This window comes from Channa argus, chromosome 9 (genome assembly GCF_033026475.1).
Source record: "Channa argus isolate prfri chromosome 9, Channa argus male v1.0, whole genome shotgun sequence".
Taxonomy (NCBI): domain Eukaryota; kingdom Metazoa; phylum Chordata; class Actinopteri; order Anabantiformes; family Channidae; genus Channa; species Channa argus.
Window position 1 is genome coordinate 17913166 of NC_090205.1, and position 26991 is coordinate 17940156.

The 26991-nt window shown below is 39.5% G+C and overlaps 1 protein-coding gene across 3 annotated transcripts in view; it reads left to right on the forward strand.

The window, feature by feature from the left end:
- The window catches only part of LOC137133164 (receptor tyrosine-protein kinase erbB-4-like), a 280055-nt gene that overhangs the window by 135877 nt on the left and 117187 nt on the right, over window positions 1-26991 (forward strand). For all 3 annotated transcript variants that reach the window (XM_067516449.1, XM_067516450.1, XM_067516451.1), the window contains exon 3: window positions 20123-20309. In XM_067516449.1, the coding sequence (XP_067372550.1) occupies window positions 20123-20309 (187 nt within the window). The remainder of the gene's footprint in view (window positions 1-20122; window positions 20310-26991) is intronic.

Genomic DNA, 26991 nt, shown 5'->3' on the forward strand with positions numbered 1-26991 from the left:
GACCTTGGTAGTTTAGTGTTAAATCATAGAAAATAACTCTATTTTGACTGATAAATAAATTACGATTCCATTCCATTAACAATAAGTGAATATGAGTAAATAATCACATCGGTAGTAGCATGTCTCCATGCTCCCATGCTCTCGAGCTGCAGCAAGAAGCTTCTGATAACTACATTTACTTGATTAGGAAACATCAAACTTACAAATGACTTAATTCAGGACAACAATCAGCACTGAAACAAGCAAGAATCCAGAGCTTGGTGTAAGTAAAGTAAAGTTGTATGTTTGGTCTGAGTGCTTAGATATCACATTGGTCACTGGTTATATTGGTGTTTATTGTCCAGTGCTTAGGTGTGGTTAATCAGGTAATCAGGTCTACTACTACTCTCCTTTCGGCTTAATCAGGTAATCAGGTAATGTGGTTAATCAGGTCATATCTGTAATGTCCAATACAACGTACAACCTTTCATTCCTGGATTTGGATTCAAACTCAGGTTACGTAGTGCTCAGCATCTTAACCAGGATGTACTGATGTTGTTCCCATTAACAAAAGCAAGACACATTTATCATACACTTGATTACCCAGAATCTCCTACTCTGTTTTTTCAGCTTCATTCAAATTATTGCGGCTTCCGTTAGCATTTTCATGCTCACTTCCTTTTACCCCACCACCCCCAGCTCTCCTTGCACCATCTAGTCAGTGTTTGAATAAAAACTCATTAGGATTACATAGCCATTTAGCTAAGTGACACAGGGTGTAATTGTACCATCCATCAATTGCTGTGTAATAACACACTCGGAGGAGCTAAATGTTCATTATCCCTTAGCCAGTTTCACTAGTGGGTATTAGGGAATAAATAGTCAGGGGAGATTGGGTGGGCTGAGGGATGCTGTGGGGCCTCAGAGTGTGTTGGGGTCACAGGCACTGACCCATACGAGCCAAATTAACTTGGAAGGGATGAAAACAAAGTGTCAAAGACAAACAAAGTATCACTTTCTGTCCCTAGCGATTGGCCTTTTTGTATGGCTCTGTCTCGCAGTCGCCCACCCACTCTCATCACACTGAACATCTTGCAACATGCACAATAATCTGAACAATGCAGAATAAAGTTTCATATTGTTTAGTCTATGCAGAGCAAAATAACTTTACTTTTTATGTTAAAATTCAGAGGTGCACATGTTCTTATATTAACGTTTAAATGAATTAGCCATTAAACATAGAATGGAAACAGAAAACCACAGAAATGCATTTTAGCTGATAGACTGGTGAAGCAAATTCTACTGAGACATGGAGTTACTTGAGGAAAAGTCCTTTTTTAGTTCAAAACACGTTTCCATCTTTAAGTGTTCTTAAAGTAATTTTCCTCTCAGTGGGGTGTCACCGCAGTTTAGTAGAATACACATGCTTCAGCCTCTGAGGTATTTAGTCAAGGCATACAGTAAAAGGTACTGGAAGTAAATTTTGTCTCTACATTTGTTGACATTAGCAATCAGGAAAATGGTCAATATCTTTGTCCTTGATACATCACATGAAATTATCAACTTTTTAAGGCTACTTCAATCCTGGTGACACTAGATGACAAGATAAACAAAGTTGGTGAGTCAGCTTACTCTCAGCAGAGTTCTGGCTCCTTCCTCTTTGAAAGAATCTTACGTGATTATTTTTCCCAGCCTGGCACGTTTTTGCTAAATGTAGCTGTAACTTTCAGTCACCATCTCTGTTGTAGAGCTGCAGAGAAATAAATACTTGCTGAAAACATCCTTTAGGAAAAATCAGGATAAAAGTTTCGAAATATACATGATGCCCAATCAGCACCTTTACTAACCAAAGTTCTCCCATCTCTCGAGCAAGCGGATTCAGCCTCTACAACATCAGAAAGATCACACCCTACTTTTCTGAATATGCAACCCAGGCACTGGTCATTTTTCGTTTTGACTATTTGCCCTGCTGTAGTAAGCAAATAAAACCTCTCCATTTCTGATCAGCCAGAAAGAACACCCGTCACACCACTCTTCAGTTCTCTGCACTGGCTTCCTTACGCAGCTGCCTGCATAAGGTTCAGAGCTCTGACTCTTACCTACAGAGCTGTCAACTCAACAGCTCCTTCCCACCTGAAATTCCTCATCCAGGTCTACAATCCCCCCTGCCCACTACGCTCTGCCAATAGCTGCTGTAAGTACGGTATTTGGCAGATCCAAACAGACTCCATTCCTCGTACTTTATGTCTTCTAAAAGTACTGCTGTGTCATCTAAGGGGGAAACATAAAAGAGACTAAAAGACCACCTATTAGCACACAAGACACAAAACGGAGGTGGTGGGGGAGGCAACATTATTGTACCATTCAAGGGGATTTTAACTTCCTCTAAATAGATGAATAACTTAATTGCTCATTGAGTTGATGACACTGTTTTATGCAGATAATATCCCTTTGCCTGACAGGGACATAGTGTAGATAAAGGGATAGCAAAGGAGATGGGAAGGAGCAGAGAAAGAGCATTTGGAAAAAAGAGACATAAAAAACTGTGCTATAGACTGAGAGTTAGTCTCTCTTAGTATAATTGCAGCTTTTACTGTGAAATGAATGCATTGTGGGGAGCTAACAGTGCTAGCTCCACCCATGTGAGCCATCATGTCTTTATCACTAATGGACCAGTGACTACTACTATAATTACATAGTTTTGTCTAGCATTATGCACAACTATCTGCAAGGCAAAATTGGTCTGACATTTACGGCTCTTTACATCTACAGTATATGAGCAACGTCTTAAAAAAACAGAGAGAACGACAAATAGAAGCTTGAATAGTGTGTTGGGAATATCATTAAAATTAAGTTTCCGGGATGCAGATATTTGCAGATTCTCCAGATGGAGTCAGTCAGTGTTTTTTGCATCTGATGTGAATATCACACACTTTGACTACAAATTCACTGTGTACTTCACAAACCACTTTTAAGCGTTGGAGTGGAAAATGAAAATATGAAAGCAAAACTAAGTGAAGGTGTGTGTCAATGGGATTCCACATACAGAAGCAACCTAGTTTTACATCAAAGGCCAAAAGCTAAAAAGTTATCAGTTTGCAAGTGTAAAACCCAAACGAAGCCACAACTTCATTGGTAGTGTAACGTCTGAAAGGTGTCTTCTGGTGAGTTTATTGGAATCAGCCATGGTTACTGTTGCTAATCAACAATCTGACACTAAAACAACAACATAGAAAGGAACAATTTAACATCAGGATGAAAAACAAAATTATAATAATACTACACTGGTCTAACAGGAAGAGTGAAACCCCTCAATTAGCCGGTTGAGGGGGAAGCAACAGAGAAACCGTAAATGCAAATCTATACAATAAACTACATTTAGTCTTTCAGATTATTTTCTAATTAGAAATGTCTTTAAGCTACATTGTCTGATTAAGCCATCAAGAAAGCAGGTGGTGGCGCTTTTTTAGATCACTGAATTCTAAGCACCTCCACATTTGACCAAACTAAGATCTTCCTGGATGAAAGGAGTCACTCTGAAGGCCTGACATTACAGGGCACTAAAGATCCTACCACAGTTCTAGTTTCTGGTTGTGCACTAGTAAATGTCTGCCTATGAAGTATTCATACAGGAAATGTCCATTAAAACAATTCAAATATTCATCATTTTTACTCCAGTAGAGGCTCTGAGCTTGCTCCCTTATCTCCCATTTACTTAAGAATAAACTTAAGACTCTATCTCTTACACACACACACACAAAGAGAGAGAGTTGTGTTGCACATTACAACAACCTTTGTCTCTGTAGAGCAGGAAAACATTGCACAAAAAAGCAATTACACAATTACATTTTAGGTCTTTCAGCTGGCTAATGTGTCCATCCAAACTGAGGGAAACACGAAAAGGGGAAAAGTGCTTCAAAAGTTGTTTTTAAAAATGTGTTAAATGGGATCTTTCTTTGTACATTCTCAAATCAAAATGTATTTTTTAAATTAATATTAGTGTGTCTCTGATGTGTTTAGGTCAAGTAATTTTCATTTAAAATATTTCAGTAGATGCACTTAAAAAAAAAAAAAGAACCTCTCAACCTCGAAGCTCCATGGATTTGAAGAGAATAAGACCAGAAGCACAGGGGCTTTTGGCGTTTACACACTACTCAACAATTTCTTTTTGTTGTTTTTAGAAGTTATATGCCTTATAAGTCTTATTAGTACAGACACGATATGTCACTTTTATTTTTAAGCTAAATGTGACAAATCAGAGTCACATCAGTTACAAATCTACTGCTGTTATTCCATCATAACATTTGAACAAATAAACAAAATTGTTTTCTTGCTCCATGGGCCAAAGCCATTCTTTGAATGTGTATAGGAGTCTGCATTTATGTGTGTGTGTGTGTGTGTGTGTGTGTGTGTGTGAAAGGAAGGGAGAGAGAGAAGACAATGAAGTGGGTCAGATACCTGATTCCATTTTTCCCTATGGAGAGAGCAAGACCTTTATCTTCAATTTCAAAGATTTCTTCTGTGGTCAGAATAACAGACCAACACATCACCTGTGTGTGTTCTATTCTGTACACACATGTACTGCATGTCTGTCTCTCTCGCCTGCTGACTTTTTTTTCTGTTTTTAATTATTGTTTTTTTTTCAGTTGGGAAGTTCAGTTTTTCCTGATCTGACTCAAGGGTCTTAGGTCAGAGTGGGTCATAGTTCAAAGTTCATATTGTGAAGCCCGTCAAGACAAATCTGTGTTGTGTGATATTGGGTTGCATAAATAGATTTTATTTGACTTGACCTAGTTCCACTGTTAAACTTGTTTTATTTGTCCATTGCTTAACTTAGTAGATCTAAAATGGCATTGGGGATCCATCTTGTATGTAATCTAGTCCATGCAGTTGATCTATTTACCAGTAATATTTAAGTGTTCTAGCCTGAGGTGGGATAGGATATTTACCAGCACCAGGCTCATTAAAAATATTTTTTAGGACAAAATTAGAATTAGAACACATGTTGTGTAGGCTACATAGACCCTACTGCAACGTTATATGTTTTTTTAACAGTGTAGATGTTAGCCTAGATAACAAGATAATTATGAAAACTGTGGAATTATACCGGAACCCTCATAGGCTGCTTTGTTATCACAAGGTTGTGTTGTTGATTATTTATGCATTGAGCCCGTTAGTATGAGACAACCCTTCATATTGTTATGAAATTATTAAGATACTAAAATTATAGGGTGGTAGAGCGGTTAGCGCTGCCGTTACAGGTTGCAGGTCTGCATTCCTGACCTACCGGTGTTTTCCCTGTGTTTGTGAGAGTTTCCTCCGGGTACAAACACATGCATGTTAGGTTAATTGGTGACTCTAAACTGCCCAAAGGTGTGAATGTGAGTGTGAATGGTTGTAGTCTGTGTATGTCTCTTTGTGTTGGTCCTGAGATAGACTGGTTGCTACCTATCGATTGTGTACCCCGCCTCTTGCCTTTGACAGCTGGGATAGACTCCAGCCCCTCCTCCACACGATAAGCGGTTACAGATAATGGATGGATGGACTAATATCAAAGCCAGAATTTCAGATTTTGTCTTGCATAGGTGTCTGCCATTTTTTGTTTTCTTTCAAAACAGGCTTGTTCGGTCCCTACATGCTAGAAAACAACTTGCTAACTAACGTTTTTAGTCGCACAATGTGTTGTCCTCACAAGTCCATAAAATTTAAAATATGGTGCAGATATTTCATTGTTGTCTTGATCTTTATAGTGTTCAATCATGTTTTTCATTCATCAAGACAGAACAATGATATCAGCCATCTTGCCCTGAGTTCATCCAGTGTTTCTGTCACTCAGAGGCCAAGCAGTTAGTCAGTTATTGTTCCTGAGCCAAAATGAGCCTGAAGAATCATTTTACTTACCATAGCTTTGTCTCAATCCAGGGGCTGCATCCATCACATCCAACCATTGCAAGGCTGTCCTGTTTTAGAGGCTCCCTCAACTGAGGCCGACAAATACAGACTACTTTCCTCTGCACTGTAAAATGCTATTTACGAGTGTGAATACATGCAAAATTAGTCAGTAGAAGTACAGTATATCAGCTGATTACATCGAAGTAGTGTTGTCATTGTATCAGCATCTTCACTATGTGAACTAAATCGCTCAAACCAAACTAAGAAAGCTATAATTCAAAGCAATTTCAACAGCTTTTGTTTTCTGTGAAACTCTGCACTATAGTTGGCTTTATTTTCTGCAGCCCAATTGTGAAATTTAGTGGGTAATTTTCTTTTTAAATGTAATTTTGTGCTTTGTTTTGTAGTGGAGTTTCTGCCACCATGCTCAGTATTTATGCCTAAATTGATGGCAATGAGTACTGGCCATTCAGAGACAGGTAGGACGTCCCTGTCACTGAGTAGTGGTGTAGAAAAATTGTTTGAAAAGAGTGTAATCTTTCCCAAAACTGAATAAAACTAATACTCAGCAATATGTAAATTCTAGCTCTGGGTTCGAACAGGGTAGAGTCCAGGTCTAGACCCAGACAGTAGTCCCCCTGTTAGTGATCGCTGCTCTATAAGGTACTCTGGTGCCAAAAAAGGCAGTTAAAGGCAGTTAAGCAGTGAACACGTCCCTGCAAAATGGAACTACTACTGTATGACAATATGTATTTTTTTAAATTTAGATTTAGAGAGTAAGAAATTATGAAAACCAAGCTAACCATAACCCTTCACCTTTACTCTTGTCATATTTATTTAACTTAGACCTATTCTGATTGGTTACAGGGATGAGGCTCACTCATATGTTTCAGAATTTTCCTTTTCCTGCAGCCCATCAAACATTTGACTGCACTACATAAGAATATGTTTTGGAACCTATTTTATTCTAAAAAAGGTACATATTGTATTTTTAGTAAATACATGAAGTTCTCTTTTGCCAGTTTAAACACATAATCTAAATTAAAACACTTTAATGTATTTTAAAGTCTGAGGTAACTGCAAAAGAAGGGACATACATAAATTCCCAGACTGAGATCTCACCATAGCACCGTCGCTGCCGCTTCTTTTCCTGTCCTCCTAAATTTATAGTGCCGTGAGGCCCATCAACCTTTATTAGCTAATAATGCTGTTAGGGCCATTAAGTGTGGCTGAAGTTCCCCCACAGTAACATTTACCAGTCTCACTTGGGTACTAGTGGGTACTGAAGTAACAGGACCACTGTGTGACAAACCCAATGAATCAAAGTGTCTGACTAGACTTCTAATTTGATAGTGTTAAGACCAGCATAGCACCACCAGAGGGTGATGAGTTTGTCACCTAATCCAGGCAAAAGGGCAAAAATGACCACCAGTAAAACAGCATAATTTGCAAAAATATAGGCGCAGCATTTTGTGCTGCGCCTATATTTTATGTTACTATTTCATTAATGTCGGACTTTCTTCAACGTCAGAAGTTTACATACATTTCCTTAGTATTTGGCAGCATTGCCTTTGAACTGTATGTCTTGGGTCAAATGTTTTGGATATCCTTCCACAAACTTCTCAAAATAGTTTTAGTTTCGCCCATTTCTCTTGACAGAACTGGTGTGACTGTGTCAGGTTTGTAAGGCCGCCTTGCTCACACACGCCTTTTCAGCTCTGACCATACATTTTCCATATGATTAAGATCAGGGAATTGTGATATCATAATGCTTAGAGACCATTGGAAGACCCAATTGTGCCCAAGCCAAGGCCAAACAGTTCAATTGCAGCTTTATCAGACCACAGGACATGTCTCAAGAAGTTAACACCTTTGTCCCTGTGTAATCTGGCTTTTTTATGACGCTTTTCGAGTAATGGCTTCTTTCTCGCTGAGTGGCCTTTTAGCCCATGTCGGTACAGGACCTGTCTCATTGTGTATAGTGACACTCTCTTCCTAGCTTCACCCAAAACAAAATGTGTATGTAAACATCTGGTTTCAACAGTATGCGCACACCCCATCATGGGTCTCCACCACCATTATTATGTTGGTTTCTTGCCCAGTACCTAGCAGGTCAGTCTTTCTGATAAAATAAGTCCCGCGGGCATGACTCAGCTTCCAGATAACCTCACCAGAATGACTGAGAACCTTCACCTACATCCAGCATGTCAGGCACTTTTACTACATTTTTTAAAATACAAAACCAATACAGAGTAACCAATTAACTTTATGTCTTCAGAGAATGGGAGTAAACCAGGAAACCCACATTGGCATTACAGTAACACAGATACTCCACACAGCTCCTGCCAGTCAGTATTTAAACCAAACTTGAACCTACTGTAGGTGTGAGGCTGTGTGACACTAATTTGCCACCACATGCTGCTATCCATCCATGTATTATCTTAACCACTTAACCTGTTGAGGTTTGCAGCTGGAGCTTATCCCTGCTGTCATTGGGCGAGAGGCAGACTACATCCTGGACAGGTTGCCAGTCTATCTCAGGGCCAACGCAGAGAGACAAACACAGATAGACAACCATTAACATTCACACAAGGAGAACATGTCAATTCCACATAGAAAGGACGCAGCCAAGTGGGGATTCGAACCAGGGACCTTCAAGCTATGAGTTGGTAGCACTCAGTACTCCACCCACGTATTGACTTTCAATAATATTATACTTAATCATACTATTATGTATAAAGGTAGTATGTATATTATGATAACTCTGCGTTACAGCCTCCTGCTGGTCACATAGTTTATTTGTTGACCTGATCAAATGTCTCTTTGTAGGACCTTCATTTGTTGAATCATAGAGACAAGTTTTCCTGCCTTGAGATGTTTTTGTTGCAGGATGGTTGAGTTGAGTTCCGATTTCACATTATGTAGCAGAGTCTCACTGTTACAACTCATTGCCTCCTATGCATCCAACACCTTTTTATTAAGTTCCTTGACTTCCCTTTTCAAGTCCTCATTTTGCCTTGGAAGGACATGTGTTTTTTATGTTGTAGTTGTTTGAAACCTTTAAGTTCTTCAGCAGCATCTTTTAGCTTCTCAGTCTATTTGTGAAACTCTGCCACCTTTTGTTAAAATACTTCACTTTCAATTTTAAATGTTTTGTTCAACTGAACTGAAGAATGTCCATTTGCAAAACACTGACCTGTTTTTTCTACTTTGTTCTTTTGTTTCACGTCTTGTGTTGTTTCATTGAAGGCCTTTCTATCAATGACAACAGGTCTATTTCAAGGGCCTCCTTTTCATTTTGGAGGTTGCCAAAAAGGTTTTCCTTTTTGAGGGCGTCTTGTTCCTGATGTCTTCTGATTCCTACAAAGTGCCTCAATAATTTTATTGAGGTTCTTGTTCTGTCTGCAGAGGTCTCTGTTCCTGATTTGTTTTAGATGTAATTGGAAGTTTTTTGGTCCACTTATTTGTTCTTTTCACCGGGTGACCAAAAATTAATCAACAGCTAGCAACTTAAAAGACGGTTAACAAAAAATGTTTTTTCTACTTTACTCCCACTATACTATGCAGTATGAAATAATTTATATAGAAATTTACAGTGTTTGGAAATAAATAAATTTTTTTGCCATTTCTTTTTGAATATTGTTGCCCATTTTCCTCTTTAGACACTAAAATAAGCACTGAAGGCCACAGTGGAGTATGGTTACTCCCAGGGCCATGGGTGTTGTTTTTGTTGTGTTGTTCTAAGTCCAAACTCTTAGAGAATGGTTAGAGGATGGGCGCTGTAGATCAAAGCAGAAATATAATCAACTGTGAGGGAGGAAGCCCTTTATTTTATCGTCTCTCCTTGCTCAGGGCTGAAAACAGAGTGTTGTTGAACTAGAAGTTGATAAAGGAAAAAATAAGTGCACACTGTGTGCTCTTCAGTTGTTTTGTAAGTATAAATGGAACACATGGTCTGTTTTGATGAATCACATGGACAGCACTCAGCTCCTTGAAATGTGAGATTTATTTTTACAGTGTGCAGTAAACACGAAGAGGCCCAACTGTAGCCTTTTAGCGTCTAAACAAGTTGTTGTTTAGGTGGAAGAAAAGCTTTTTAAATCACAAAAAAATATCTGTTTCATGGTTCTTTTCTTTATTGGTTATTAGGTAGAACAAGTGGCACTGTTGCTATCACAGCACACACACACACAAACACACACATATTAGTAGATTGGTCATGTTGGTATTTCCATAGAGGGAATCCATTCTGAACCAATTGCACTTAAGTAGTTCTGCAATTAAGATATTTGTGCCCTAGCAGTAAAAGTTTTAATCATGAGACCTTGTGCCTTTCATATTCTTTAATCTTAGCAAAGTTCAATTGCTTTTGAGACACTTCCAAAGTGGGGAGTATAGTGGAGACAACACTTTAAACTATTAGTAAAATATTTATTTTATTAAGTAACAGAGTTTCTGCACACACAGTGTTTAGAAAATTACTGTATGATGGTCTCTAGCACCTCAAATAGAGGTTTACTTTGATTGTATCCTGTGTTCCACTTCTGCTGTGGGACAGGCCAAAAGCCGTTGACCTTACTTTTTGAGTAAAACAATTCAGAACCATATGAAGACTACATATGCGCATCACTAACACAATGTAAAGGTGAATCACAGATTTATTGTATATTAGAAAATTCTTCTGTTGGTCGGAAACTTTGAGCACCAATGGGATTTGCTTCCCAGGCCTGATTAAAAAGCAAACTATAGACTACATGGATCTAGGACTACAAAATCCTTCTCCCATACATCAGCTCATAGTAGAGGAGTGAGGGGAAGTGATTATTCTCGGATTAAGGCTTGCCTCACCACCAATACGTGCACCATAATTGAATAACGGCTGCCTCACCCGCACAATCCCAATGCAGATGGGCCTCAGAGCCTTGTCAGATCAGCACAATATTAACCATGACACAGGCATAACCAGCCCGGTAATTAATGCACTGAATCAATTACAAATTAGTCCATTTGGAGAATTCCCCACAGGAGTCCACTCATTACCAGTGCTCTGATGGAGTCACAATTTTTCCTCATGGGAAGGGGTGTCACTCCACTATTCTCCTTCTCTATCTATCTTTATCTCTCTTCTCAAGGTAGGATGCAGGAGACAAATGGAGGATGAAATTGATGCAGCCTGCTACTTGACATTACATTGCAAATTAAAATGTCAGCTACACAACATCAGATTCTGGGTATGGTAACTAGAGAAGAGCACGAAGCTAATTGAAGCTAATGAAAGTACCCTTTAGAAAGTAGCTAATTACTTGGCTGGCCAACTTTGGACTCTGTAGGTAACCTGTTGCATGTTTTTTTTGGAAATATTCCCCCCAAACCCAATAGAAATATTGCACAAACATTCAAACAATTTAAATTGGCTTCAGAAATGGTTATGCTGTCCACTCTGCATAAATAGTTATAAATCATTCAGAGTGGGCAAATTACAGGAATTAATAAACTCTACCTGTCCAACTATCCATCTAACTCTCTGATCTGAAGAAAAGTGGCAAGAATATATCACTTTCTACTCACCTTGTATTAATAGTTTTTGTAACATACAGTGAACACTACAGTATTCATTTTCCTGCCAAAGGTGAAAGTCAGCCTTAATGACAGTGTGCTTCCAAACTCAATTCAGGAGCTGTCAGGGAGGTGAAAAAGGAAAGAGCTGCCACAATGAGATACACTGGAAAAAAAAGTGTGTGTTTTAAATGTCCCTGCCCACAATCTCTTGAAAGCCAAGGAGTTTTAAGGGTAATCACAGTAAATCAATAACAAACATCTTCAGTGCATATAAAAGGCATTACTTAATGTTTTGTTTTAGATAATATTTTACTATATGTATGGTTTATATTCTTTTCTTGTTTTTTTTGATATAAGGAATACAGTTTTCAAGGATTACAACATCATCACGAATTGTTTTGGGAGCAATCTGTGCAAGAGAAATAAAGGCAGTCCTTGGCCAATGTGCCACTTTATGGCGAAACCCTCATGCATCAATGTCTATGAAGAAGGAAAAGAAAAACTGGAATTTTGTCTAAGAGAACGGTGGGGGTAAATACTTATATAGTAGATGAGAGTCGCATTTTGGTTTATTAAAAAAAATAAAACCTAGAGAGTGTGGTTTGTGCTTTGGTTGAGTATAGTTATTGAATCAGTTAGAGAGAATGACTAAAAGGGATATTGCCTTGAGTCTAAATTTAGCTGAACTTGTTTGTTACATTGTGCTTCCACTCACATTTTATTTAAAAGAGAGTTTTGACTCATTCTGACATTGGATTTATGCTTCTTGGGATTGATTGTACTACATTACCCACGTTTGGACCATTTGTAAATAGAAAAGCTCAAACATTTGTACAAGCTAAGTGCTTTGATTTAATTCCATTGTCCCACATGGTTTTACATGACTTGTTTTTGAGTTTGTTCTTTCAGTTTTCAGTTTACGTCACAATAGCCCCAGAGGACCTGTACTAACCGGAAGACTCTACATCTTTATCATCTAATATATTTAAACATATGGATACACGTTTTCAGGTATCAGCTATTTACAGCTATAGCTACTGCTAATTTAGAGTAGAGGTCCGCCCAGTGTTTCTCAAATGCATAGTGAACTGATGCAGATTTTTTTGAATGTGGAAAGTTCCCTTTACACTGTGGTCTAAGATAAAACCAAAAAGATGAGGCAATGGTTGATACTGGACTCCTTAGGTTGCCATGTGCTTCTCATGCCCTCCAAATGGCTGTTAATCATTTTCTTGGCTTAGATGGGTGCTGTTCATGTGGATGCAGTCTGACACAAAACTGTTATTATACATTTTAAATAACACATTATCCATTCTGTCTTCGTTAAAGCAGTTGACCCAAAAAATTGAGCTTTTGATCCTGTGCCTCTGATGTGATTCCTGCTGCCAAAGTCCTGCAGAGCCTCTTGACCAAAAGAACTCCCACTGGAAATTTGAAGTGAAGCGTTTCTTTGGCTGACATTGTAATCCTACTCGATCCAAAATGACTGTGTGAAAGTAAGAGAAATTTGGAGGAAATGATTGAGAAATCTTTATGACCAACTTTTGGACATTTGCTGTTAGTTTATTGCAATGTGGTTTGGTGTTTTCTCGTGAAGTTGAACCACTCACAGGTTGATGGTGACTGGAGTGAAAGATTGAACACATTTGATTTTATTGATGAATGCCACTGAACTCATTATTGTGTTGATAACTGCAGTGTTATTAATATTATTATTTTAAGCATGTACCCAAATATAAAATATAGTAAGTTTTACTTGTTTGATATTGTAATTTTAACAGACACTTGAAAATTTTATACTAAACTAATGAATGGCATGTCCATTGATTTTACAGTATGTTGGGGTAAGACAGACACAATCCGAGGGTGCCTGGCTGAAATTTTTTTAATTACTCTGTTAGTAAATCAATATGAGCTGTGTTATGCCTCATTGTCTGGGCGGTGACTACGGAACAGGAGTTAGTTTCATCAGGAAGGAATTGTTGTTGCTCCCTCAACTTCACTTACTCTCTGTATGTGTATAGTCACACTCCTTACCGCAGATTCTAAGGGGAACATTAGAGGCACCAGAAGATCTTAGCTCATTACTTACTAAATTGACTACAGAAACGTTACCTGACAAAAACATAATGGGTATAAATGTTTTTTTAATATCTAATATGCTAAAACACAGTCTATGGTAAAGAAGCCATAAGTGGCAAAGCTGGATGTAGCGGAACGTAGTAACATTAGTAGTATTATGTACAGCATTCTAATGGAGCCAGATGTTTCGGTAATATTCTACTTCCATACTTGTGCAGGAGCCATATTATTACAAAGTATCTCCTGTAAACGGTGCATAGTCCAAATAAAACAATAGCTTTTTATGAAACCCTGAACTCTTTCTGAATAAAAATTACTATTCACATGATTCCTTCCCAGCTCTGCCTTTTCTTTCTGTATTTGACCATCATCTTGTTTTCTGTCAATGATGCATGCACCTTACAGGGCTTTCTTGTCATCATGCTTGACAAGTAGACTGTCATACTGTCGGAACCAATGACACTCAAACATCAGTTCAGCACTACACATTGCCTCAGCGTACAACAGCGTATGACACAATCTGAACAGGGACTTCTCAAAGTCACCCAATCTTGCCAATCTTATTAGCAAGTGACAGTCAAACAAATTACTCAATCTTATTCACTAACATATTTCAAATAATTTCTGTTGCATTTAATTTTCTTGCATTGAATTATTCTAAGTATTCTAAGTCTACACTTTTTTTATTATAAACAATGCAAACAATTAAAATGGCCCGGGCCATATCTGGAACTTTACTGAAGGGACTTATTTGGTGTTTGGATAGTGGTGATGGCAAGTACCATCTGCAGACTGATTGCCATACCTTGTGGTTTGCATCATTTTCATACTCAACAAACCATCTCATGCTGTATGAATGAGGCCATCGTTATCCTGGAGGAAACCAGTCCCATCAGGATAGAAATGTTTTTTCACAGGGTCGAGGTGACCAATCAAAACAATTTGTGTTGATTTGCAGTGACGCTGATCGCTAAGGAGACGAGTAGACTTTAGGCCTATGTCCTGCGCAGCATACCAGAGCCACCGGATCCCCTCGCTGTCCCTTCGCTTTCTCTTCTCACTCATGTGTTAAAAATGTGGTTGAAGGATGACTCATCTGACCATATCTCAGTAGACCAGTGCCCATGGTTTTTGGACCACTGAACTCTCAAATGTGCATTCATCTTTCTTCTGAGGGTTTTATGTCGTACAACCCTGCTGTTATATCCCTCTCTATTTAACTGTCGACTGACCGGTCTTGCTGACACAGACTGATCACATCCTGCAGATTCTCAGTCACCTGAGAAAGAGTTGTTCTGTTTTTATGCACACGTACATTTTTTTTTTCCTTTCGGCTTATCCCGTGAGTTCAGGGTCGCCACAGCTGATCATTTGTCCGCATGTTGATTTGGCCCCGTTTTTATGTCGGATGCCCTTCCTGGTGCAAGCCTCTCCAATTTCTACTGGGCTTGGGACCGGCACTGCACATCTGGGGATGGGGATGGGCTGTTGGGGATCTTGCCCAGGGACACTTAGGCATGTGCATCATTGTTCTCAAATTTGTGTTGTTGACAACAGTTTCTGACCTATTTAACAGATGGCTTTCCCATAGACAGTCACTGCTCCTATTGACAGTGTTTTTGACTGAACCTCCTCTCATCCATGCCCCAACAATGAACCTTTTTTCAGAGTCACTTAGATGTTTTCCTCTTGCCATCTTGATCCAGAATCAATTGGACCTGCTCAGCATTGTTTTCAAATCTTGTAAAATGATTGTTTTAATTGTATTTGCCCTGCTGAATCCATGAGCCAAATAATGTTCCTAAAAACAGCTGGCACTGACCTCCTTTAGTGATAAGGTAACGATCAACAACAGCAACAAAAATGCCAAATCTCATATGAGATTTCTCTTTTTCAACATCACAAACACACACACAGTGCTTTGTTTTAGGAGAACATGAGTGTGACAGAAGGAATAGTTTCTCTTCATCTTCAAAGATGACTCATCATAATAATCTTGTCCAAGCAATAAAAGAGAGTGATACACACACACACACACATCAAAGTCAGTCTCAACTGCAGGTGTTTGAAGTGGGTTTGAGCCACTCCAGAGGGATTGAGCTGTTACAGGGGAACTGGTGGTTTATGTGGCTGGAGGTGGGCACTTTGGTGACTTAAAGCATGGCAGTACTGCTGAGTCCATCAGTGATGGTGCTCCTTTTGGAAAATATTACACTCAAAAGTGCTTTTATAACTGACTTTGTGAATAACGTGCATGAGAAATTCACAGTGGAGGCTTAATACCCATTTATAACGATTTGCTGTCAGAAATTAATGTCAAAACACTAATGAAGTCTTCACTTTCTAAAATGGGACAATTACAAGCTATATTTCCAGTAGGCTGTCAGTTACACTAAAGTAATCCACTGGGAAAACTCGGAAGGATTTTCTCACTTACACTTGTAGACACTTCATCCGGATTCTGTGTCTGTTTACAGATGTGGATGTGAGCTAAGGCAGCGGATTTAGGGAAGTGATATGGAAATAGAGGGTGAGGGCTTAGTGATGGAAGGGAAACCTTAAGCCCTCCCAGTGCAGTCCTGTGTATCTGACTTCAATGACCGCAGCCCTGCCGAGCACATAGCTACGCCTCAATATGTATGGAAATGAAAGGCAATCATGCTAACTTGTGTTCAGTCTCTTCTAACATGCTAATGGTGTCATTAGACTTTTAGTGCTGCATCACCTCTCCTAGCATTTCCTCTCTCCCTACACTCTTTGCTGTCTCCCACCGTCTCTCATCGTGAACTGGAACAGCTGTGGTTTTAATTATGTATTAAAATATACATAGACCCAGTTCGATCCACTTGACTGAGCTCCTTCTCCTGCAGTGTGCGTCCCTCCTTCTCTGCCTCCCATTCCTGGTCTATCCTTTCTCCTTCCTCCCTTCATTGACTCTACCCCAAAACCTCTCTCTCTCTCTCTCTCTCTCTTACAAGTTGGGGACTGAAGGACTCGATTTCCAAACTGTGCACGTCTCAGTGATTCAAGTGAGGGGTTTGTTCCGCTGCCACACTTCCGTTCACAAATGGTCCTACTTGGGAGGAGGGAAGAGGGAGAAATCCCTGTTAATCTAGTGAATCTAGCTCTCTCTTTATCTTTTGTTCACTGTTACTGTGACTTTGATGCACGGATCTCTTGGGAGGCGCATGGTGCGTTTTTGTGGGGTTTGGGGTCGTTAAATTTGGGAGCTGTTAGTCTATGTGCCGTCTCAGTTTTCACAAATAAAAAGGATAATGTATATCCACTGATGGGATTATGGATAATCATCAGTTGCACCGCACATTTCAAATCTGGCATGGTAGAAGAGATTACTACGGTGACATAAACAAATTCTAAACAGCAATAGAAAATAAGCCAGAATGCCAGAACTTGGTTTTCAGTAAGATGAGGGTGGTTCACCATCACGTTACCCAGATGGCTGTTCCAACATAGCTGAAGAGCTATTTTTACTGAGAGAAATCCAGGACAACAATGGGTCATGTTAATATATTAAGCAGGTAATTTACTCTTCTAATTGTGCTGTAGCTAAATAGAGAAGGCCATGGAAGTTACTGTACTCACGAATAAATTTAGTGCCAGCACAGACGAAAATTAAATGTGCTTTTATACTGGCACCTGTGCCAAACCCTACATTGCTGCTGGCCTCATGTGTACTCACACATTTTTAAATCTTCAGCTCTATTCTGTTAAGGACTTACATGTGTTAAAGCTTGCTGTAATCCCAGTGCCTGTTTTCCTGAAGTGGGCATACGGTGTACTTGGCCTGCATCAGTGGTGTGGCAGGGGGCCTTGTTTTGTTGATCTGTGTTTAATGAAAGTGACCACGCAGAGCAGTTTTGGCCATTAGCTCAGCTAGGGAATGTAATCACAACAAGTTGTTTCCATTTTTTCATGCAGTTCATTATTGAACAATACAATCTGTGGGGAGGAAAGCTTATGTACCCGCCATCTTCTTTCTCCCTCGTTTTATTTCCCTCTGCAAGGCTGCACTTTGGAAAGTATTGATTTGGTGGCTTGAAAATAACAAGCTGGCAAGCGTGCAAGTGGGATAATAAAGAAATAAATAAATCACCCGTGAAGAATGTGCCCTGAAATAATTATCAGCTACTGTATATCTCAAATTCGGTCACCCAAAGTTGATTGGTCTTACTGGTGTGTGCCACCCCCAGATTTCGGTAGCAAGCAAAATTACCTAGATTGTAGATGTGGGGGACAGTTTATGGCAAAGTGCCCGGGGCAGTGTCACTGGACTACACAGACCTGGTTTTGTTATGTTGCTTCGCTGGAAAGACCTTCAAACTCCCAGCAGGGTGAATGAGTCATTCTCAGCTTTTGGCAAGTGAAATAAAGTCATGAAGTGTGACGGCCCTGATTGTCTAAATCTCTGTTCACACTGGTGGCACAACAGAGTAGCAGACACACACATCAGAGAAGCTCAATATTATGTACACATACAATATACAAGCACACATAGCAGTCATGGAGATGCTCACAACAGTAATCCATCAGCTTTTCTTTCCTAGTATCCACCATTACCCTCAGTGATTCTCCAACTGTTAGAATACTTTTATCTACAAAAAGTAGACACACACTGAATATAAAATTCCCCATCACTCATTCATATAAATACACACAGACTCCACAGACTCTGGCCCGTCTGTTTCTATTAATGGTAATCAGCAGGGTAATGATGACGGAACTGTGAATGCGGCTTACTTACTTGTGGCTGATGGCCATGCTCTCTGACAGCTGTCATCCGCCATGACTACGCTGCCAGGGCCCTCCTTAGGACTTATTTCAGCTCAGTACATCAGCTGCAACAGCACTTCACACACAGACTTGTTGATTATCAGTATCAGCGGGCTGGCGTGGAAAGACTTCTCTGACCGCCCATCTGCTAATGACAGCCACCATGATGGTGGATGGGAAAAAAGAGGACACAACCTGTCACTTTGATTCATGCAACAGCAGCTCCAACTGGGTGGCTCCTCGCCAACCTCTCGACAGTTGTTATATTCCCTCCTAAATGACATTTAAAGTGTGAAGTAATGGCTGTCCTTGTGGCTCAGTCACCCCAGGCCGGGCCCCGGACACAAGCACTAAAACCCGTGCCAAGTTTTGCAGCGGGGTCACAAACCCTAGAGCAGATTCTTCTTGCTCAGATGCTCAGACTCAACTTGCTGCCACAATTGAATATGTAGAAAATGACCTTGGAGATAGATGTGTGCTAATGATCACGCCAGTGACTTTCCTGTTTCATCCCTTCTTATTTTGTTTATTTCTTTATGTTTTGTTCTACTGTAAATCCTCTTTCCGCTCCCAGATTATTTTTCTCTAATTAGTTATGTTTTAAAGCTTAAAGTGATGCAATGAATTGCTTTTATCATAAAATAATACAATCAAGAGCAGAGAAATAAATTTTAATGGTGGCTCCAAATAACTAAATGAAATTAGAGTCTTTAACAGCCTCTTGAAATATTGTCACTGTATCTCTGCATCTTTTCAAGCTGTACAGTGATATAAGAAAAATATATGCTGGCTGCATTTTATATTGTACAAGTCAAATGAAATTCACAGCCATTAGAAGGAAGAGTGTGAGGAACATATGCAATGCATGACCTGGCTTTGATCTTTTCGGCAAGTTCAGTCTGACATGTGCATATATGCATATTCATAAGTTGTTCTATGCTGTGTGATTTCATTCAAGCTTGGCAAAAATGTGAAAACGTAAAAAAAAAAAAGTGCTGCCTGCAATCATTACAGCTGGTTGTTGTTGTTGTTACAGGACATGGAGCAGTATGGTAGGCTACAGGCAGTATGTACAACCTTGCTGAAGTTACCTGTGTTTAAAGAAACATACTTCAAATTTTCTATCTTAACAGTAACACAAGGTCTATCTCATAATATGCTCATATGTGTCTCAGTGACAAGTGACAGGTTATGTAAAAAGCTTAATATGAATAGCTCATTTTCAGCAAAACATATTTTCTTAGACAAGCTTAGAAATTGCTAGAATCAGACAGCTTGAATAGAGTAAAAATGAGTGAGTGCATTCATTCGAATTAAATGAATACAAGTGTACAACAAGGTCGATTCCTGGTTAAAGTAGGCAGATAATAAAGGTCCCGATGAACACGCTGCACAGTGCAAAACAAAACCAAATATATCATCATGAACTTTGTCAGAGTAAGTGAATATTTGGCTTTTGTTTCCTTAATCCTCAAGAAGGGTTGTAAAAGTCCTTTTTTGTGTGTTCTGTGTTGCATTGTTGAAAACATTGTTGGCTAAACCTTGAGCTCCTCAGACTGATGCTCTGAAAAAAACATGAATATAGCATCCTCAAGGCCTGTTTGTGGGCACTGCAGTTTAATAAACTACCTTGCAACCTTGTACAGCTTACATGCTGAATCAATAATTTTAGCTCCACCAAGAGAAATAGATTTTTTTGTTTTCCCTTGCGTCTTTCACATTAAAAATAATTTGCCTTTGTGGGGTGTATTATTTCTGAAGCATCATTGTGCACAGGTAAAACACACCTTAACACCCTCCTCCATAACTCTGTTTACAGTCTATCCGAGAAGTGACTGGCTATGTGTTGGTGGCCCTGAACCAGTTTGACTACTTACCTTTGGAGAATTTACGGATCATCCGAGGAACCAAGCTGTATGAGGACCGCTACTCCCTCGCAATCTTCCTCAACTACAGACGTGACGGAAACTTTGGTCTACGACAGTTGGGTCTGAAAAACCTCACAGGCAAGTAATTGATTTAGTCTGGTTACTCACATTTGTGCTGAGATTTTGCTCTTTTGGGTTTTATCTTTGAAGGAGCTTATTTTTATATGATACACATTTAAAGGACAACTTTGATGACTTTCTTAATTAATCTTCAACTCTAAAACCAACATTGAATTGCCTCAGCCCACAGGTAATGTCAGTCAGTTTGCAACCTGGATCTGCTTACTGTATTAGTTTGTGCCATAGATCTCCAATGTTGTCCACCAATTAAACAATTAAAACCACATAAGCCAAACTTATTGCTATATTGGATGAACATTTTTTCATTTTAAAATTGTAAATTGACAAATATTTTGTGAAAAATATTGTCTCAAATGCTCTGATTGTCATAATTTCATCAGAGACCTCATGTACGCGTAAAGGTTATGGGAGGGATTTTTTTTAATTTCATAGATGCATTTAAAATACAAAAACATGTCACCTAATGTTATGTCTACAAGACGGATGAATGAACTAATCCAGGCTGCAGACAGTCAATAGCTGAGAGTAGAGACAATGAATTGTTGGTTTGCGTGTCTGTATAGGGATTTAACATTCTCTAAACATGTGTGTATTACACATTACTCATTAAGAAATGTGTATGAGTGAAACCATCTACTGAAAAACGTGTTCATTGGGACTTGATATAATTTAGAACTGAGTCAGAAGAGGTCTATGATCCCTGGACCAGTGTGAGGCCAGTGAAATGGGAATAGATCATGCTAGAGTGGAGACCTGCTGATATTTTAAAGCCTATTTTTGAATGCTTAATTATTAACTTCACTCACTTCATTGCCTTGTTTCAAATTGCTGTGGTTGGTATTAATGATTACAAAAAAGTCCTACAGAAGAATTCAGCTGTGATCACTTGCACGTGTTGATCAATCGCTTTTCTTAATGCAAGGATGAAACAATGCTAATTAGCAACAGCTGATCTAACCCTAAATAAGTTAAGGATAACTTTGTTTGAGAAGATGTATAAAAGGATGCTTTCAGGACACAAAACTACAGCTGCAGGTAAATCCCTGCCCAGTCTGCTGGTAGTTACTGGCTTCTGTCACCCTTATGCAACAGTATGGCTCTTGTTCTCCTCACGGGTGTTTTCACAATTAACCCACTTTCTCTAAGGGAGATTGGGAGGGAGACGTTGACTTGTAAGACTGTGAAAAGACTTCATCTGTCATTTCAATCCTACTCACACAAAAACTATTCTCATCTGATTTACAACCCACTCGCCAATCGATTCTAGCCTGTTTCCTTAGAACTTGGAGAAAACAGTGAATGTCATTACTGATATACAGCTTATTAAGTAGGAAAGCTTTGTGTGGGTGGCTCTGCCTCTTTACAAACAATGGGTCCTTGTGCCGGAAGGTTCTCTTCGTTCATCCTGACCCTGAGGTCAGTAAGAAATGAAACCCTTGACTCACACAGAAGAGCTATTTTACAACAGGGCTAAGTGGGGCATGCCAGGGGCCAGGGCCAGCTCATGATGCGTGAAACACAAGATCAGAGGTTTTATTTAGTCATTTTGATGCTAAATCCAACCTCACAAATCTTCTGAGTTAGTATAAAATTAGAGGGAAGCAATTTGTGTTTTAGTTGAATAGCAATAAGAAGAAGTGCTATCAGTGAATCCTGGTCAGTTGTGTTTGGCCCCATGGTGAAAACACTTCTTTTTTTCTGCCCTCTAGTGCAATCATAATATAAATAGTTTTCCTTATTATCTTTTACACATAGTGAAGCATGGGAATTGAGATTAGAATTTTTTATTAGTGCCTTACATGTCCTCATTGATGACGAATGTCAGCAAAGTGTGTTTTGGAATGACTTGCTGCTCATTTCTCAATGGGGATAAGATCCCAATACAGTCAGACTGGTGGAGCTTGTTTTCAGCCAATAATGGAAAGCAATAACACACAAATGAATAAGTAAGTAACTGATGTATAGAAGCAGGATTTTGAGTATGTTAAGGACTTGTGCAAATTGAGAAAACAATGTCATAACTGTCATCAATGCAATTAAAGACTCCATATTTAGAAATTACAATTTATACCTCTATCAGAATATATTTTGATTCATAAGGAAGCAGCATGTCAACAAGCTTGTGTGTTCGCTGCTTCCAAAGACTCTTTCTAAATAATTCACATGTCTCTCAGTGTTCTCTTCAACTGTTCCTTCCTGGTGATTCCCCAGAGCTGAAGGAAACAACACAGCGGTTTGCGAGCGTATGTGCTGCTACAGTCTGGGCTTGTGTGTTATGTTCCTTCTTGTATTCTCTCTCACATGTTGCGCCATACTTAGGGAATTGCATTTGTCCAGCACTACCAGCAGCATTTTTTTTTGCCAAGATGGTCCTTTTCATTTTGGTGCCAAGTTGAAGCCAGTGCTGAGGGAGCCAGGGGTGGACTCTGTAAGAAGCTGCTGTTTGATGTGCCATCCGTGGCCTCAAGCCATGAAGTGGAGGGGAAGTTAAGCACAACAACCATGGCCTGAATCTGCTCTACTTCATAACTCTGACTGTTTGAGTTTCACACTTGTATCTTTCATTTTTGTCAAAGAAAGAATAGGACAGATAACTGAAAATATGAAACTATGCAATGATTACAAATATTTTACCAAGACTCTTTCCTATTTGGAGAGTTTGTTGTTATTAAAACATATCAGCTAGCAGAGTCAGTAAGAGTGCAAAATTGTTTTACTCAGGTAGAAGTTCTGTTACTATGATATAATTGATTGTACTTTGTTATAAATTATACAGTGTGTAAAACTTTACTCAATTAAAAAGTAACTTTTAAAAATGTAATTGAGTAAATCTTACCATTTTACGACCATTTCCAGGCAGAAAGTGCAGAAGCATTTATATAACATTTTGGATCACAAATGAAAATGGTTTCAAAAGCATTATAATGCAACCACAGCTAACCACCAAGCTGACAGATCATCTTTAAAATAGAAATGCTAACAGAAGTTAAGGGGCAGCTGTGGCTCAGCTAGTTGGGCAGTCGTCCAGGCTACAAACCAAAGTGACCCTGTGCAAGATACTGAGCCCCCAAGTTGTCCCTAGTGTCTGCTACTTGTAAGTCACTTTGGATAAAGGTGTGTGCTAAATGAAAAATATTAATTCTAAACAATGAGTTAGTTATGCTTCTTTAAGTTAACTAACCCATTAAAAATGTGAAAAGAAAACAGAAAACAAACTACATCTAACAATTTCAGAAAAATGTTCCTCAAAGTAAAATTGCGAAGACTTTGAAGATATCATAATCTACAGCATATAATATCATCAAAAGAAGGATCAGGAGGAATCTCTGTGTTAAAGGCACAAGGCTGAAGGTCAAAACTGGATGCGTGTGATCTTTGGGCCCTCGGGTGGCACTGCATTAAAAACAGACATGATTCTCTACTGGACATCACTGCATGGGCTCAGGAACACTTCCAGAAATCACTGTATGTGAACTGTTCAAATGTAAGTTAAAGCTGTAACATGCAAAGAAGAAGTCATATGTGAACACAATCCAGAAATGCTGCCATGGGCCAAAGCTCATTTAAAATAGTGTGACACAACATTAAAAACAGTTTTGTGGAAAGATGATTCAAAATTTAAAATTTCCTTGGAAACCATGGACACTGTCTCCAGACTAAAGAGGAGAGGGACCATCTAGCTTGTTATCCGAGCACAGTTCAAAAGCCTGCATCTCTGGTGGTATGGGGGTGCATTAGTACCTATAGTGTAGGCAGCTTACACATCTGGAAAGGCCCCATCGATGCTGAAAAGTACATAGAGCTTTTAGAGCAACATATGCTCCCATCCAGACAACATCTCTTTCAGACAAGAAAGGGACAGTATTCCTCTCCTAAAATCCAGCAACTAGTCTTCTAACTTCCCAGACATTTACAAACAGTTGTTAAAAGAATAGAGGATGCTACACAATAGTAAACATCACCCTCAGGCTATTTCATGTTTACTGCCTGGCAGGGAAAGGGCACCTGATTCACTGTCTTAGCTCAAGAGATCACATCATTTCCTACTATATATTCTTTGTTACCCTGTGATGTAGGCCGTGTAAAGTATATACTTGAAAATAATCATACTTACAGTAAGTACATGTTGGGGAAGCTCTAACTCAGTTGGTAAAGCAGTCGTCAATGAACCGCAGGGTTAGTGGTTAAACCCCTGGTATATCCTGGCTAACATTTAAGGCCATGGGTTGCTGAATCATCACTGCAGGAGAAAAAAAAGGCATTTTATGGCAAGATAAATTGTAAACTGTGACGTTACTTGTACCTCTGCTATAATTTCCTGGCAGATCGTACTGCGCCTGGAGTTTGTGATCTCATACACTCCAAAAATGGAGTGTATGTTAGACTACTGTCAAATCTGAGTAGATGTGGTGTTTTAGGATCAGTTATAAAACGGTCAACCTATATAGACAGCTAATAAAATGTATGGCTTATAATGCAGAACTTCCTTTAGCCTGTCATATGAGTGCTTAGTGCACAGTTATACAAGCTCGTACGGGGGGAAAGAAACAAGACACTTTGTGTTAAAGTTTGTTCTTTTGCAGTTGTCATCATTGTACAGTGTGCTGCTGATGAAGGAAACATGCCTTAACCATCAGGAAAGATCCAGTCCTTTACATAAAGTAGCGCAGATCAAAACTCGTTCTCTTCTTTAAGTGCTTCTCTAAATGTGAGGCAAACCGTCTCATTCATTACTAGGCCTTTGATGTTGCTGTCATATTAGTTCACCATTCATCTGCCAGCAGCTCCCAGGAGAAGTGTAAAATAATCAATATAATCCATGAGCAACATACATAGGGGGACTAAACTCATTAACTACATAAGGGGCTAATCGGGAGACGCGCAGTAAAAGGCCCCCTCAGAGCTGAAACCCAGTGGCATTTCAACTTGGGTCGAAATTGCCTTGGGATGAAATCAATTTGTCGCTAGTGTATTGTAGCATTGCACTTATTGATTCTTCTGGTGCGCTCTCTGTGAGCTGTGAATGGACTCTCTGGATTTGAGGGGACTGGAGGATGGGGTGGAGTAGGTCTCTGGCTGAGCGGGGATAGGACTCCCTCTGATGCACCTTTCAATCAAGCTTAGCTACGTTATCCTCATGAATATGAAATATAAGGCACAGTCAAGTCAGGAAAAGTTGAGGGACGGTATGTGTGCACAAGGGTGGATGGACGGGAAGAAGAAATGGAAAAGACACACTTCAGCATCGTGTAATATATTACATTATGGGGACACAAGTCTGTTTAGAATGTCACATCTTGGGGACTCATCTCCCATTAACGAAAAAAGGCAAGTCCGTACAAGGTCATCATCCATTTTTACTCTTATGGTCTACAACGTCCTGCTTGCTGCAAAGAGAAACTTCAAATAAGTACATTTCTTTCTACGTTTTCTTTGTATAAGCAACCAAGAAAAAGGTTAAGCAGAGCCGCCTCCTGACATTTTCAAAGTTCCTAATCTGTATTTTGATGCATGCTGACCCACAGTATCTTCCTGTTTAGGCAAACATTTTCAGCATTTCCGTCTGGATTCACATGAACCCTAGGCAGCCTCTGTGCTTTCACATGGTAATTACAGCCTGTTTCCCTGGCAAAATAATAACACCCTAAATAAGGAGCACAACACAGATGAGCTTTCCTATTTAACGCATTTTACTGCCACCCCCCTCCCTTTGCCTCATTTCATCCAGTATCATTTTTTTTTCAGATTTGTTTAGTGTTGTTGATTCATTTTTCTAACCACCCTACGCCTGCACTGCGTCTGTCCAAAATGAGGCATCCAATCTGAGGCCCCATCTGCTGAATGATCCTCTCTCATCGCATGCATGTACACAAGCCCGTGTTTTACGCCAAGGCGTTATCCACTCCTTCATGGCCCATCTGCTCACTCTTTATCTATCCTATTTTCTGTCTTTCTTCCATCTCTTTATCCCTCTTTGGCCCTCTGTCTCATATTTCAGTTGGCTGTCTTGATTTGTCACATTAATTCCTTTTATACAAAAGCGTGAAATATAATGTTTGTTTTTATAATTTTGTCGATCTCTAAGCAACCTGCTTTGAGCACCTGAGTCCTACTGTAGTCTGCAGAGCCTACTGCAGGTGGGGAAATCTCAGTGAATGCACACCATCATCATCGTCATCATCACCACCACCACCATTAGAATGCACAAGGAATGGAACAGGGGAAGGTGAAAGGGATGATTTCAGTCAGTGTGTTTCCCCCAGACAAGGGAATACTAAGAGGGTGGGGAGCATAAAATTGCTGCCTTCTTGTGATTCCTGCATTCACAATCTAACTACTGGGAGAAGAAAGAGCAATTCTGCCACAGGAGGCAGGCAGGATTGGTTCAGTGCACATCACCAGAATTCAGTCAAGCCTCTTGCCTGGCAGCCGACAGACCTCAGGTCTCCTTCAATTGTGTGTCTAATTGATTACTTCCCATGCAATTACTCCCGTGTCACACTCAATATTTCACTGCTGCAAGATGGGGGCAAAGAGGGACTTTCTTTTTGAAGGACGACATTCACATTGTCACATTTGTGAGCCCCTAATGTGGATCGTGAGGAGGCACATGTTAAATTGAAGTCCGGAACAGGCCATCAGTGGTGGTTGGTGTTAATTGATTGCTCTGTAATACCAT